This window comes from Leptinotarsa decemlineata, unplaced genomic scaffold (genome assembly GCF_025532065.1).
Source record: "Leptinotarsa decemlineata unplaced genomic scaffold, Ldec_3_MD MMD2_tig00003736_RagTag_RagTag, whole genome shotgun sequence".
Taxonomy (NCBI): domain Eukaryota; kingdom Metazoa; phylum Arthropoda; class Insecta; order Coleoptera; family Chrysomelidae; genus Leptinotarsa; species Leptinotarsa decemlineata.
In genome coordinates this window covers 4,515,111-4,532,122 of record NW_027412593.1, presented here as the reverse complement: position 1 = coordinate 4,532,122, position 17,012 = coordinate 4,515,111, and the positions used below count along the sequence as shown (strand labels likewise).

At 36.8% G+C, this 17,012-nt stretch overlaps 1 protein-coding gene across 3 annotated transcripts in view; it reads right to left on the bottom strand.

Annotated features, from left to right (window-relative positions):
- Positions 1–4,633: 4,633 nt before the first annotated feature.
- Positions 4,634–17,012, bottom strand: part of LOC111510481 (uncharacterized) — a 63,917-nt gene continuing 51,538 nt past the window's right edge. For all 3 annotated transcript variants that reach the window (XM_074178325.1, XM_023166406.2, XM_074178323.1), the window contains one exon: positions 4,634–7,179. In XM_074178325.1, the coding sequence (XP_074034426.1) occupies positions 4,717–7,179 (2,463 nt within the window). In that variant the 3' untranslated portion in view covers positions 4,634–4,716. The remainder of the gene's footprint in view (positions 7,180–17,012) is intronic.

The window sequence follows — 17,012 nt, the reverse complement described above, 5'->3', positions numbered from 1 at the left end:
TCCCCCATTCACTCCAGTATCCTTCCCGCCAAGAAGCTGCTCCGCTACCGCTCGCAGCTCTCAGACCGCTCGCAGCTCCCCGATCGATAGTGCTGGCTGTTCCTCACCTCATTCCTCTCATCCTCTCTACATCCCTTACCGCCTGATAGGAGTGTCGCTCAGAGTATCATCCTTGGGGAAGTACTTGTTCAGCAAGAATCTACTGGTCTCTTTTTTCCCCTCGGTGAAGATCCCACCCTCCTTCGCAACATTTGATGGCATCTCCTCAGCTCTCTTATTGTTGAGGAGTCGATAAGAGTGGTCCCATGGGTTTTCATCCTTGATTCGCCCCACTCTTTTCCTCAACCATGTAATTTTTGCATTCCATATCATTCTTTTATACCTATTTCTTTCTCTCATGTACTCACACATCCTTCTTCTCCTTTCTTCACCGTCCCTCATGCTTTGAACCTATATCTTCTTTCTTCTTACGTATCTTCGTATGCATTCCAGCTCCACGTTAACCATACTTTTTTCTGTTTCAATCATCTTTTCACTACTAGGTATATATCTCTTGCATGTTTCTTTCAATTTTTCTTGAAGCTGTAAGGCTTCCCTATCAATCTCTTCTATCGTATCTCACCTCCCTGGGTGGTATTCAAAAATAATCCGTTTCATCCCATCCTAGTCGGTTGGTCTTATATTTGTAAATATCACCCTTCTCTTCTTCGGTAACCCCACCAAGCAAAACTCGATCATCCTATGATCACTCAATGTCTCTTCCATACTCACTTTCCATACATTCACCTGCGTATTCGCGCTAATGGTCAGGTCTACCCAACTTTCACCCCTATTGCTGGAGAAAGTGGCGGGACTTTCGCAGTCATTTTCTACCATAAACCCTTTTCCCATTACCCATTCTAGAACATCTTCTCCCTTTTCATCCGTGGTGTTACCACCCCATGCAACGTTCTTCACATTCATATCTCCAACCAGAATCTTTCTTCCTTCCCATTCATTAAAAATTCTCCTATTTCCTATCATTCTGACATTTCTCCTTCCACTTGGCTCGTCATACACATTCATAATGTATGTTGCCTCTTTCGTTTCCTGCAAGTATACCTATCCCATTCATACTTCTTACATTCTTAAGGGCCAAGCTATCGATGGTGGATCGGACCCAGGTGCGAACCTTAGTCCCTTCTCCACCATCATGTTCAACCCATCCTTCCCAAGCCGGTTCCCTAGCCCAAAGTTCCTGAATACACACTACTGCGGCGTTTTGTTCTTTAGCAATCCTCCGCAGCAGTGTGGTGGATTCCTTTCCTTTTTAATTTGTAGAACTCTGAGTATAATTAGTTCTTCTTCGTTGTAGCTCGACCCTTATCACGTATACTGTGCACTTGGGATCCAATGCTGAGTGCCTTCTCTCGCTCGCAGTCACCCCGTCCCATTTGAATTTCATGCAACTGAGTCCTCTATCGCCTCTGCATTAACGCCCCTCGTGCTGTCCTCCACACTTGTTGCATGCCGTTTCCTGCCTGCACACCTGCGGTGTGCCAAAATTACAGAATTTCGCCATGCTATTATGCTCTTCCACATGTATGTAACATGAGGTTTAGGCTCACTACACCAACACTCATGAGTCTCTGGAAGAGCTTCGCATTCACCTCCATGATTACCTTCTCCTTCCATTTGGTAATCCGACATTCTTTCCGCTTTCACACTATCATACTCTCTCTATCTTCCTGTGTTAAATCTTCACCCAACTCTGGGTTCTTATTTACCACAAGAGTAATCAGCTCCTCATCATATCCTTTCTCCACTCCAGTAAACAGGACATGGGGATTCGGTTTCTGATCATATTTAACATTCACCCGTCTCTCATCCCGGAGCTCGCTCCCTGATTTTCTGCCTCTCCTCCTCGATTTTTTCCTTTACTACCACGGTTTATAGTGATCGCTTCCACATAACTTAAACACCTTCGCTCTGGAGTCGATTGCTCACGATCCTGTCCGTGGGGGTTCTATCTTCCTGGTCCTTTTTCATGACAACTATCTCTTCTTCAAGAGGTGGCGGAGTTTTCCAGCCTGCTCAACTTTGCTCCTGTCTGGGTCTTCGAATTTCTGCTGGGTATGTTCTCTTCATTCAATTCGTTTTCCTTTCTTTCTTCTCCCTTATATCTCTTGAAAACCTGCATCAGTTTCCATTTCAGTAGTTATTAGCATGCCCGATTCTTCAGTTAGTATTTCGCTTGTCTTCACCTTCTTTTCTTGTTCCCCTGTTCCGCTCTGCTTTTTTCGCTTGCCTCTTTCTACCCTTGATTATTCAATCCCTTTTTCAACTGCCCATCTATGTCTGTAAGCTGCCGCTTACCGAATATAATGAAGCTCCCCTTCCGGTTAAATTGAACCTTGCCACCTCAGAATCTGGTCGTGGCCTCTGGAACAGCCTCGACCATCTCCCCAAACCCGGCAGTCAGAAAGTTAGCTTTCCGGAAGAAAAATATTTCCACTTAATATTAAATATACTTCAATTTTGAAGTATCAAATCGTTAGATATGCACAAAATGTCACTCAATTGTTTTTTTACTTAAAGTATTGTGTCTCTGTCACTTATTTGCAGGATTTTACAGAAAATTCAAACCTTTAAGTCCACTAAACACTTTTCATGTATTCAATATTGTCGAAACCATGCCAGTTACTGGATTTATTTCACTTCACACAGTTTCAAACTCTTTGCGGCAAAGAGGCATCCTTGGCTCTAAATCTTGAGTCACAGTCAAGGTCATCTACAATGCCAAGGTCACTTCAAGGCGCCTCACACAAAACTCGGCGATTCTTGGTTGATACTTATTCCCGAAAAATTCATGTATTACTAAGCATATGACTCGACTCTGTTCTAACATTTTACCACTGACATGACTTTTGATTTATATGAATTTTTAAATTTTTGTCTTTCGAACATTTCTGATCAAGAAATCAGGAGTAGAGATCAGTTGTGAATAGTGTTTGCAATACTTGATATATTTTGAAGCCATAATTTCAATTTTGAAGTTGTCAATTGAGTGCATGAGGAGTCAATTAAAAAAAAGGAGTAACCAATGAGTGTACCAATTATCCATAACAAGCACCAAGCACTGTTCCTAAACACCAGATGATCGTCAATACTCTTTCTGACGAATTTTACCATTCCGATTGGCGACTTCAGGGTACAGATCATTGATTCCTTGAGAACAAACTGATAGGAAATTTTGTGTATTTTACAAAAAAGTTATTCATATGAAGGTTGTTTTGAATAGGACCTGTCTCACTGTTCTAATGTCACATTTTGCTATATCCAGACTTTCAAAAGCAACTAAAAGTCTACTGTGGTGGGTGAACGACACTAGACTTTTCAGGCATCCGAAGTTTATGTGCTGTTTTGTTATGAAAATGTTTTGATAGTCCGCAGTTCTCACGGCTCATTTTATATATCCCCGACTTTTCATTCTCTAATATCTTGCCTTTCAGGCATTGTTGAAATGTATGTGATGGAATTGGTCGATACTTGATAAAAATCCATAATGTATTCAAGAAACACTTCACTAAATGACGAGACTACTCTTTCTTGACCAATAGGCTTGTTCAGTTTCGTTTGAATACATAAATATACGATATTGAGAAACATGTTTCAGAGACATATAAAAGTAATGGGTATTTTTCAAATAAAATAGATAATTCAATAAGGAAACGTACATTTTCGGGAATCTTCGACTTCAGAATAAACGGGCTATCAAAACTCTGGGAAAGAAAGTTTTTGGCCGTCTATTTCTCCATCTTGATACAAAAAATGTGGGAATCTTCCAATGAAAGGAAGGAAGCAATCAATTTAAAAAATCCGATGTTTCGCCTTAAGACAATTCTTATCGGCTCTGCAGTAGCAAATACATTATAAGAAAAAGCACTCAATTCGTTCATAAAATTACGACTTTTTGTCACGGAATGGGTTGAATCTACCCATGTCATCAATGACAGTACCTAAATAACTTTCATTTGCTTGAATCCCAGCCATAGGAATCTTGTTTAAATTGAAAGGGTATATTTTAGGGATTGGAAAAGAAAGTTTTTGGCCTTCTACTTCTCCATCTTGATACAGAAAATGTGGGAATATTCCAAAGAAAGGAAGGAAGCAATCAATTTCAAAAATTAAATCCATACAAAGATGTGTAGATCATGCAAAGAAGTAACTTTCAGACAAAAACTGGAAGAAAAAGCCCTACCAAAACTCATTTCAAAGAACACGTAGCACATATTCGATTTCAGAGACCGAAAAAACTTAGTGTCGTTCAACATACCTATATAATTCGGAGAACGACCATATAGTGTAAATTAACACTGTTTCATGAGATCATTTTCTGACAATTTATACCCAAGAAATCATTGATATATATCTAAAAGTGAAAGTGTACTTGTCGAGTAAGGTTGAGAATTAGTCTACTTCAACTTCTGAGTTCGGCAAATTTGTTGGTGAAACGTGTGTCAAGAAGAGTAATGTAGTTCTGATGATTGGGAGAAGTGCGTTTTTATTTATTTCACGCCAGTGGTTCCAATTCTATATTTTCGAGCATTCTGAAAAATTTGCTCATAGCAATGTGGTAGTAGAAAAAAATGAATAATGGGCAAAATAAACGTTTATTTTTATTATCACAAATACTAGGTTATGTAAAACGGAATTATAAAAAAATTAAAATATATATCACTTGAGTTCCCACACACTTTTAACTCTGATAGTACCAAAAACTGGTCCAGTTTTGTTGGAATCGGATGAAGTTGTAGCAGGCAAGGGATGAGAAGGTGACTCAGACACATTATTTTGAATAACTGGAACACTCTGAGAACTTACACGAGAAGTAATATCTGTCGAATTTTGATTGACCAGAGGACTTTTCCTGTGAACTGGCACATTTGAAATACTGAATGGATTGACATTAGGACTACTCGTATTATGGGTTGGTAAACTACTCAGTAGGGGTATAGTATATTGTTCCATATTATTTCCTGATTTGCTGAAAGTAACACTGGGAACAGAATCACCACTCAGATAAATAACAGGTCCTGCATTTTGTTCTGTAGTTATACATGGTTTCTTGGAAATAAGATCTGGAACAGTTGTAGTATTTCTACTTAGATTGTGTGTGCGTCCTGTATTCCGTTCAATATTCACTCTTGGTTTTCTGAAAGTGAGACCCTGTACAACGGGAGCAGGAATACTAGGTTGGAAAGGATCTATTCTTGGATCTGCGTACGTCAAAGATGTACCAGCTACACCATTACTAGGAACACAATAATAAGATATCACTGGGGTATTGAAAGTGTTTAAGGCTGTGGTCTGTGGATACACTGCCAAGTTTGGTAGAGGAGTTTCTGAAGTGGTACTATGAGAAGCAAGTTGATTAACCATCCCAGAGAGTGCAATGATGGAAGATTTGTATCCATTTTGGGATACCCCTTGATTAGGTTGTGTGGTGAGCAGAGAATTGACTGAAGGTGCAGTCCCAGGAGTAGTGATATTCGGCGAAGCAGAAGTCCTACAGTGATTGATATTAGATCCCACTTTTACATCTATGGGAGTCAAGTCATTCCAAAGACAAAGCTTCTTTGGCGAATGTGCATGTGAATTATTAGTACTGTGATCATAATCAATTTGGAAAGGCCCTTTCTTAATCTTAATAGGTATTTTATATACCAATAAGGAGGATTTCAAATTTTTCAACTCAGTTGATTGATTGTTTTCATTGACACATATCGATTTGTTTGAAGGTAACTCTGTCTGGCAATATTCCTCTTTCTCGAACTCAAATGCTGAGAACCCAATCAGAAGTTCCTTAATGAGTGTGGTAACTGGAAGTTTTGGATCAAAAATATCCAAAACGTTAGTATTTTTAATTCTAATATCCGGTTTCACTATCGAAACAGAAAGTTGAATATCATTTTCTTCAGTCTTCGTAGGAACAACGGGAGGAGTTGTAACCATTGATACTCCGTCAGCTGTTGATTTTGTCGATAATGATTCACTGGTTGCAGTTGTTTCTATAACGTTTGGTATAGTTTTCGCTTCTTGGAAATCTGTAGATGTATCATTTTTACAAGGTGAATAGGTGCTTTTCTCGTCCGACAATACTTCTGTAACTTCTTTGGTGACAACATCATCCACTCTACATTTGGTGGTATCTTCTGGTGCACTAGGCTCTAATTGAAGGCCTGGAGAGGAAATAAAGTCTTTGAAGGCATCTGGATACTTGCTTCTGATTCTTTGATCCAACTCAATTCTATCTAATTTAACCGTTGGTAAAGGGTTCATCATATTTTTGATTCGACATGCATGAGCTACATGAGAAATCTTTGCACTTATTGTTTTGAAGTTCGATTTGCAAAACTGACATCGCATATGTTTGAGTCGATGCCGTTTCAATTCTCTAACCCTATTATGGACTGAATTACAAATACTGCATATAAATAAACGTTCGGACTTGTCTAGACACAATTCATCTGAAGCCCCACCAACTGGTTTCTTCTTAGGTTGTGGTTCTGATGAGGAAGAATCTTTCGTCTCAGGATCTGAAGAAAAGTCACTGTCAGTAAGCCTTCTCCTCTTTAATTTTATGGTAACTTTTTCAGCTTCACTCATTTCACTATCGGACGAAGATTTTTCATTATTTACTATTCCTGATACACTGACTATTGAATACTCGCATTGTTTTTGAACTTTATCTTCGATTGAGATATCACTTTTTTCATTGGTTTTTGTTTTTACAAGAGGAAGGGGAAATATATCTAAAGGATCAGTGGTTGGTGTGTCAATGGAAGAGGTACTAGTTATTTTGGTAGACGCTGATGTACTCTTCTTAGCAGTTTTCTTCTCATGCTTAGTTCCTGTGTAGGTTTGTTGACCCTTCTGTTTTTTCAAATAATCTTCCACTGCGTTCATTTCCATTGAGACGGTAGGTTCAATATTACATTTAAAACAAATCGTAGGTAGTTTCAATCCGGGGTATACTGTATATAAAGCTGCTACACTTGGATGAATTTTATAATTTGGCTTTTCGACTGCTTCAGTTTTGATCTTAGGTTCTACTTTTTTTTGTGTTTTTATCGTAATGCAAGTGTTCGGAATCTTATATTCTACATTTGACGCATCAAGCTTTTCCTTGTATTTTGCCTGAAACAAAGAATATTCAAATCAATACTTGAAACAACAAAAATTTCATTCTATCATGTTGCATAAAAATATTTGTAAATTGTAATATAGTAGAGTGTAAGGTTGAAATATATTAAAAACAACTTCCTAAAAAGTAAAAAGAGCATATCTTATTATAGTATTAGTGATAATATCAAATAGCTGGTATTTTGAAAACATTCACTGTTAAATATCACAATAAACTATCACAAGGATAAGAAATATTATCTCAAAAAGAATTGATATTATTAAATATTGATAAAAAACTTATCATCATCACCTTTTTCTGAAACCCAGTGACTACAATGAGATATTATGAATTATTAAACGCTTGATAAATAATACCGGACATTACTCTGTGCAAAAACTGAAATAATGAAGGAATATGTGATGAAACTGGCAGATAGTTGACGAAAATCTATAACGTATTCAAGTAACCTTTTAATTATGAGATTTTCACTGAACGGTTAACAAGACCGCAACACGTGTTTCATCGCTAAATATGAGCTTGCTAAGCAACTGGAATTGTATGACTTAAGATCTTTGATGATATTTTAGAAAGGTTGTGATGAAAGATAAAACTCTTTTTTGGGGTTCTCAAGGGCAACAGCTTTTTATTTATGTGAAAAAAGGTTGCTTGGATAACAGGATCAATTTTTTCTTTTGAAAAACAATTGTTTTCTTGCCGACGTTTTGAACTTAAATAAATTCTTCCTCAGGGCTTCCTCAGGTAAATGAATTTTCATTTATTATACGATTAATATCAATTAAATTTCACACTAAATAATGAGTTCTTGAATAAATTACTTATCGAAGAGTAGTTTTTCGTGTTGATAAAAGTACTTTTTAAAAACTATCAGTCATATTAGATACATATTTAAAAAAATAAAGAACATTGCAACAACCAAATTTCCGAGACAACACCAACACAAAACGACATGAAACAAACGAAAAGTTTATCTTTGATTCTGATAAGGTGGTGTCTGTTTTTTAATCAATGGCGGAAAGGAAAAGAATGAAAAAAGAATAAATTATCCCGGTATTTTACTTATCAAATTGAAATATTCAGCATTAAGGCCATCGACATCTCTTTTAGTGTTAACACTATCGCATTTGAGGATATGTATCATTTCGCTCAAAAGTATTTTGGATAAATATGGTTGAACACCTAGAATTGGATGATCAAAATAAAAAATGTGTTCATATTCTTTTTTATGTTCAACGCGAGCTGTGGGGTTTTTTATACTCAGTTTCTTAGAGTCTCATATGTTCTAAAATTCGTGTTTTTGGATACTGTTCGGTTTGACCAACATAGCATCTTTGATTATTTTAGTATTAGTATTAGATGCAAACCGAATTTTATAGGTAGACTGGTATCATAAACAAACTTTTTCAGAGATATTTTCAAATTATTTTTCAAAACATACTTTTCAGAGTAAAATCAACATTATAAGGAATTTGAAATCAAGAGCAATTGCCATTTCCAATTCTGAATTCCATAACAAAAATCTCCAATTGAGAATTACCTTGTAAAAAATAATTTTCCTAGAGCCCCTATTAGAAAAATAATTAAAGAAATAAGTTTCTCCTCCCAAAATACGGGAGTGAAACCCAAATATCACAAAATTCCATTTGTAAAAAATTTATCTGATAAACTTGGAATGCTACTCAGTACCGAACAAACTAAAGTGGCCTTTTCAAATGAAAATACAGTTGGAAAGCATTTTCTCTCGAAACAAAAAACAAAAACACCACAAGAAATACAATTCAATATAGTGTACAAATTGAACTGTGGAAGCTGTCACAAATGCTATGTTGGTCAAACATGAATAACAATGAATGTTTACAACTTTTCATTTATCGAAACTTGAAAGGTTTTTGTTATCATTATGAAAATTTCTTAGATTTTTTAGGTCTGACTTATCTGAAGATAGAAAAACCAACTATCTACTAAACATTACTTAGGAAATTTTTTCAACAGTTAAACAAAATTAAATAAATAAAAGTTGATTTCGATATTATTTCGATAAACATTTTATAGGAGAAAGTTGTTTATTTTGACGAGATCCACCACACACTCGATCATTTCAAAATCGACTCTTGGTAAGTTGTCGGGATTCAGCTTTAACAAAACTAGGTTCAACATTCATTTTGAAATTATTTTAACAAAAATACGAAGTTTGTGGAAACTATTGACATTAGAAAGAGCACATTGTCGCATACACTACAGAGGGCGCTGGCTGACTGGATTACAATATGGCTAATATACCAGTAACGTTGAATTTCTTATTTTTTAGTGGGTGGCATGAATTCATAATTGATTTATTTTATAAGGGTTCATGAGCATTCGAAAACCATTTGAAAATACGGCTCTTTCAATTCTATGTAGAATTATATTTAGATATGAGTTATACTATATCAGTTATCAAGGCTTATTGTCCATTTTTATGCTTATTTCGTGGATTCGAGCGAGCTTATTATTGTATTCTGAATGAATTACAGAAAATTTCAATTGATCTTTCGTTTTCATAGGGAAATTGAGTACCCATATCATAATTTATTAGTTTATTCGGCATTGAAAATGTATGTCATATCATATGTAAGCGAGCCTATAACGCTTGAATTTAGTAGCTATATTAGAAAGAGGTATGTATGCAGGAATCGTTTTTTTATATTAAATTTCAGTTGTACCGATTGAGGATTGTAAAATGAATTGAATATTTGAAAGGATTCTTTAATCCAGTTTGCTATATTGTTTGATATTCATAACTGTATATTATTATAGTAAAACCAATAATGATTGAGAGTAAAGCGCTTTGTCATATCTAAATTTTACGTTACCAGTTTATAGCAGAATCAAAATATAGTAAGCAGTAGAGTTGTAGGTTGTGGCAAATTATAGATAATACACAATACTAGTACGACTAAAAGGTATTATTTATGACAAAAATCAGTAATGAGCTTGTAATGAGTAATACTTATACATTTCCTGATAACTGATCAGTTAAAATTCATTATTTTCTGTATAGTGTTAGATATTTATTACAACTAGTGGCAACGCTGTACGCAACGATATTTCTGTCTCTGTCACTTTACCGTAACTTCCATCTCATCGTTGCAGTCCTCACTAATGTACTTGCAGCCATGAGCGTATCATTGGTTTGTGAATTATACAGCGTGAATTGTACGTTTTACAGTTAAGTTAGTCAGCAATCGACGTGTTGTGATAACAATTGGTGAAAATAATAGTGCTAATAAGTGTTTAAGCATTACATAATTATATTTCTACACCGTTCTCAAACTACTCAAAAAATGGGAGACATGGTCGGGCCTTCCACGTCGAAAAAGGTAAAACGGTCGGAGTCTCGGTCAGTAAGAGAAAAATCGTACTGCGAGTATTTCACTGTCTTGAAAGAGATCATCAGCCACAAAAGATAAATTAGGTATTTTACCGGTGTACCAAAATCATCGATTTACAAAATACTAAGAGAAGCAGAAATTCATGGGGACGTACAAACGCCAAAAACTAGTAGCGGACCAAAAAAAATCACAGTTGATGAAGAAGCCAAAACCAGTATACGCAGAACTATTCAGTTTCTTTTTCAGAAATGAGCTGCCCACACTACAAACAGTTCTGGATGCACTTAGCGATCATGAATTGGTCCCAAAAATGGGTAAAGAAACTTTTAGGAAACTTGTACACGAAATAAAATTTACGTACGGAAAAGTTGACAGGAAAAGCATTCTCATTGAACGTCAAGAAATAATAGCATGAAGAAGAAACTATCTAAGAAAAATTGACGAATTTCGGAAGCTCAATAAAAAATTGTACTTTATGGACGAGACATGGTTAATTCACCAAATGGTGAATTAATATTTAAATCTAAGAAAACAGGCGACTATCATGAAGAGATGAATGCGGAGGTGTTTGAAAAATGGTTTGAAGGCATCATTCAACTTGTGGAACCTGGGTCTGTCATCGTCATGGACAATGTCCCATACCATAGTCGACATTTAGAACCATTACCGAAACAATCATGGAAAAAAGCAGCAATTCAAGAATGGTTAATTGATAAGAACATCCAATATAACGAAGATAATTTAAAGGCAGAACTACTTCAGCTAACAAAATTACACACAGACAAATATAAAAAATTCGCCGTGGATGAAATGGCGTTAAGTCGTGGAATTACAGTTTTAAGGTTACCACTGTACCATTGCGAATTAAACCCAATAGAATTAATCTGGGCGCAAGTAAAAGGATATGTGGCACGAGAAAACAGAACATTTGAATTAGTGGACGTGCAACATCACCTACAAGAAGCTATTCGAACTGTTTCTGCAGAAGACTGGAAGAAATGCATGCAGCATGTTTTAAAAGAGGAGCAAAAAATGTGGGACGTAGACAACCGTATTGAACATAATATTGAACCAATCATAATTCACTTTGATGATAGCGGTAGCAACAGTGACGAATCTGAAGTTGAAGATTAGACGAAAATTTGTACATTTACATTTATATTATATTCTATTATCAAAAATTTGTAATTTGTATTTTCTAGTACCCCTGACGATGAGTTTAAGTTACTCGAAAGCTTGAGAATAGTTATAAAGAGTTCACTTATCAATTGCTGAAACCCAATAGTGAGAAAAAGTTATATATATTGTGTTTTTTATTAATATTGTTAATTTATTTGGTACCTACTATAATTACCACGATTATTACTCCGTTTTCATAAGGCCCACCTAATGACTACAACGATTAGGTATTTTACGATATTGCAAAGTTTTGATGAAATAAATAAAAAATGTGTATGAATATTTTAATTAATTGTACTAAGAATTTTTCTTTCATTCTTAACCCTCTCAAAAATTAATAAGCACGCCCCCGATTTGCTGTCAACTGGGCTTACTTCTACTCTCAATCATCATTGGTTTTAGTATAAATAATGCATAAAATCATAGTTTAGGTAAATATTTTGTGATCTATCGACTTTGCGTACTGATTTTATATATACCTTATTAATTTTCATTAATTGAAACGTTAACGGATTCATATACACTTTCATAATTAAATTGTTAATTAAAGGATTCGTTAATTTCACGATTTGGCAATGTTGATTATTTCTATTGTTCCTATTGGTCAATCGAACAAGAAGCGGGAATATGGCCGTGACGTCACCACCCTACCACATTCAATTTTTAATAATTAATTACGGGAAAACTACGGTACTTAGAGAGATGAAACAAAGTGCACTGTTTTTCAATTTAAAATTTCTATCAAGTGAACTATAAACCAAAAATCATGAAACAAGTCCATTGAGAATGTTTATATGTCTTTTTCATATTTGGACAGGAAGTTTTAATTCTCAGTTTTCAAGAAGTGGATTTAGCTTCAATAAAGCTAAAGTGAAATCATTGAAATAAAAAATGTTGCAAAAACATATTTGCATTTCGTTATTAATAATACCCAAATCAGCCGTGTATTGCCATCTATTGTATCGGATAAATATTAGTGAAAGGTTGTCTGAATATATTTCTTTATGAATGGACTGACCCGTTACTTTATGAAAATGAATAAAACTATCCATAATAATAGTTACACAATGTTCTCAAACATTTTAATTTTTTGATGCGTTTCGCTAACACTGTAGCATTCTTGGTAGGAATGTATATTAACCCTGGGCTACATTTTTAATATACAAAAATTAAACCCCTAAAAATATAACCCCTTCAATTCAAACAATAATAGGTACCTAACTTAAGTCACTATTAGTGAAAGCGATCCCCAGGTAGCATTTGTAAACCAATTACACTATCAGTTCTTGGAGATCAGGTAAATTTTGAATATAAATAAACTTCTCGGTATTATAAAGGTTCAACAATGGTAAGTGGTGAACCTTCTGTTGGTCGTTCAGTAGGCAACCCGAACGTTTACTCTTATGTATCTCTAGCGACTCCAGCAGGTTCAACTTCCGTCCTTTAGCTTTTACATGGAGTATGTTATACATAGTGTTGAAATCGTGATCGTTTTTCAAAAGGTGACCACGCATAGGTGGAATTGGTCTTTAGTACAAAACTTCTTTTATGTTCTGAGATTCTCGGGCACTGCGAGCGTTAACACATCGCCTTTGATAATATCTGCCGCAGTAGTCGACGAAACGTCAGGCATAAAAAGCTGAAGACATCGAAAAAAATCCGGAAAATAGCTTTCACACAATTGTGTAATTATTATCATGGATATCTTTTTATAATTCAAAAGATAACCCAAGAATAATTTGAAATAATGAGTAAAAATTAGCTGGAGGAAAGTTTTTTTTTGTATTTGGAAATACTACAAAAATGTTCATTATGTTATCAACTCAATGACTCATGAAATTCATGATAATAAATAGAAATTTTCACAATCTAGATTTTATTTCCAATACCTGGAACCTACTGTTGCAGTGAAACACATTTTGGAAATAAGCTCTATGTGGTGTTCGCCGAAAGAAAATACATTGGGGCCGTCCATTAATCATGTGAGGCTTGCAAGGGGGGGTAGCAAAAATCACGAAATATCGCAAGGGGGGAGGTGTAGTAAGAATACACGTGTATTAATTTTTTCGTGAATTGCGCGATTTCTAAAGGGAAAAGCGACGTGTAATGTCACTTTGACTCGCTGTTGCTAGGCAACGAACGAAATCCCCGCCCGCCGATCACCACGACGACCGTCCTGCTCGGTTTACCAGTCGCCAGTTTTATTCTGTCATTTTGGAGCCGAATATATGCGTACACCGTTACCTCGTACGTTTTTCATTACAACAATGTATATTTGCAGAGCACGAGAAAGAAAAAAATTCAAGATTCTTTGTAGGTACTGAAAAATACACATGATCTTGGGTGTGGGAGGGGGGTTATTCTTAAACTTCACCACGTATCACCAAAGGGGAGGGGGGATTAATGAACGCTGAAAAAAACATCGCATGATTAATGGACAGCCCCATAGTGTACGACAACAAGATTTCGGGAAAAACATGTTAAAAGTTTCGCAGTGTATTACTACTATGTACCTTCACGCCTTCAGTGGGGTGTAAGGTCTTGATATCATTGGTCTGGGTACCTGTGACGTCATTTCTTTAATCTTTGTAATATTCATTCTCGTTGTAGTGTGGCGGTAGCTTCAGTAATCGGGTCTGCGATTGCGCTACAATGCAGCTGATTGAAGTAACCTTTTATGAAGTAACCTTTTCGTATCTGAGTTTTCTATGCATACTTGGGACATCATCTCAAACAGTTTCTTTCAATTTCGTAATTTTCGTGACAATTTCATCAAGAATTATTGATTTTTATAAATTCTATTTTATTAAAATAGACGCGAGTGATGAGGTTTTCGATAAGGGGTTCGAAGCGGTTAATATGATGTATGATAACGTCTTATTCTAATTTTGAACTCTAGAAGAACTGAATCAGCCTTATTATTTTATATCAACCTGGAGGCGGAGAATAAATAGTTCCAATAAATTCGGCACTTTTCATTTCTGCAACGGAATCAATAACCCCCGAAGCGTAAGGAAACAGCGGTGTCCCGCAGGGGTGGCGAATTTGACAATAAAGCAGTCGTAGGGCCGTGTTGATGCAAATGAGCTGATATCGCAAAAGCATAAAATCAAGTTAATCGGCCTCACGAGCAGGTGTTCATGGTTGTAGACTATGTAGAGAAGAAGTGCCGAAGGTGGTAGAAGATAACTCTTAGGTCTGCATTATATCGATGGCAATAGAAAAACGACAAATGCACGAGCGTCTCAGGCGCATTGTGGTATGGCGTGCACCTGGTGTCAGGAACCTCTACACCCATCATGCGACGATGGTCGACTGAGGTGTTGAAAAAGACACAATCCTATCAGGCCGTGATGAACCCCTTATTTCACGAACTCAGCCCACTCGACTTGAGGAAAACAAAGGTCAAGTGATTTGATGAGCAGACGTCTTCAATGTTATTGAAGAAGGTCTCATGCATCGGCTTATCGTTGCGTAGCCGCATGAGTGAGGTGATCTTTGGGGTTTTTTTGATGTAACTGAGTTGTGATCACCTCGTCATCAACTAAACCAAATTTATTGGCCGCTCGTGCTGCTTTGGAAAGAAATGCTCCAAATGTTGCTCTCTTATGGTCGAAGAACATGTAGAGGACGTCCAAACCCTTGGTGACTTCAAAGGCTCCATCTGGTATCATTTTGTTATGTAGACACTCACAAATGAAGTGCTAAGCCTCCCTATTGTCGGGAGTCGTAAAACTAACCGGACAATATGGGATGCATACTTGGGACTTTATGTACGACTCCAACTGTCCTCCCTGTAAATTTAGTACAGAAGCGAGTCTACAGAGGAGATGGATGTCGAGTTTACGACTCCAACTGACCTCCCTGTAAATTTAGTTCAGGAGCGAGAGCTTCTCCACTCCCCAACTCCTGATCCAACAACTGAACCTTAAAAAATAGGTTTGGTGGTGCAGCCACGAAAAGACTGAGTCGTCTCCTTAAGAGCGGGGTACCTTATAAAATCGCCTTGCACCAAATTCTTGAGCGGCGTACCCAGAATCTGTTTCAGGTGGAGGAACAAACCCCCCATGAGCAGGTTAGCAAACATTTGCGCTCAAGTGATGATTTTCCAAAACCAGAGGCGAAAAAGCCCTGCACGGTTGAATGAATCTAAGGCATCGTCAGGTGTAGCTGACGTGCAAAAACCCTCATATGGGAAGGTTGTCGTGGGTATCAAGGTGAGAATCTTGCAACTTGACTATCCGACAACCTCATTAACGATAAAACAGCAGAGCATATACTTTGTGCCTGTCCCGCTGGGGACCGAATCAGGTTTTTAGAGTTCGGCAGAGCCGTACTCTTACCATCTGACCTGAAAGACCATTCACCATACAAACTTATCGTACTCTTCCACCAACCTCAAGGACTTTACTTCCGAAGCATGAAGTTTCTGGGTAATCCATATAAAATAAACGGGTGACCTTATCTGGTTTCCGATAGTGCACCAGTTGTACCCTCGGGTATTTCTGAACGCAATAGAGTGAGATGCACAAAAAAGGGGGCTGATGGAATCGTCTTGAACTACACCCCTTCTGAAAATGAACCGCTCTTTTTGGACACTAGCCTTGTCAGATTTTATGGTAATGCAAGTCCTCCAAAGTGCTATCCGTTCTTCAAGTCGTGTACTGCAAGGCATTTGAGCAAATGAAAGATGGATGAGTTTATGCGATGTTGTATCAAATGCCTTGCGGTTGTCGATCCAGGCCATAGGAAGGTTACTTTTATATTGTATTGTATTCTTCACCAAAAAGTATTCGTCCCATCCGGGAGAGGAGTAGCAAGGTTCTTATACCCCACAAGGCTTCTTCAAATGTCATCCGGGGTTCATTCTCAACACTTCAATACAAAGCAGTATTTTTATTAGAGATACGATACTATAAGAGATCTTTGTTTTCTGTTTCTGTTGTGCGAGCTAAGGACAAACGAGGTCTTATCTTTTAACGTGTGATTCCTAACACGGTTGCTGAATCATTCCAGCTTCAACCAGACAAATTATCTCGAGAAAAATATCTGATCGAGGCGGGAACTGAACCCACGGCCTTCCGATCGTGAGTCGGGCGCACTACCACAGCGGCCAATTCCCCAATTAATTTGAATTACTCCACAAAAATTGAAGTTTTCAAAAATGTTGGGAGACTCGATATTTTTTTCATGTCAGATTGTACCCTTTTTGCAATTTGACGGAATTCGTGGAGGGTCAGCGAGATAAGAGAATAATTGTTGTAATAAATAATGTA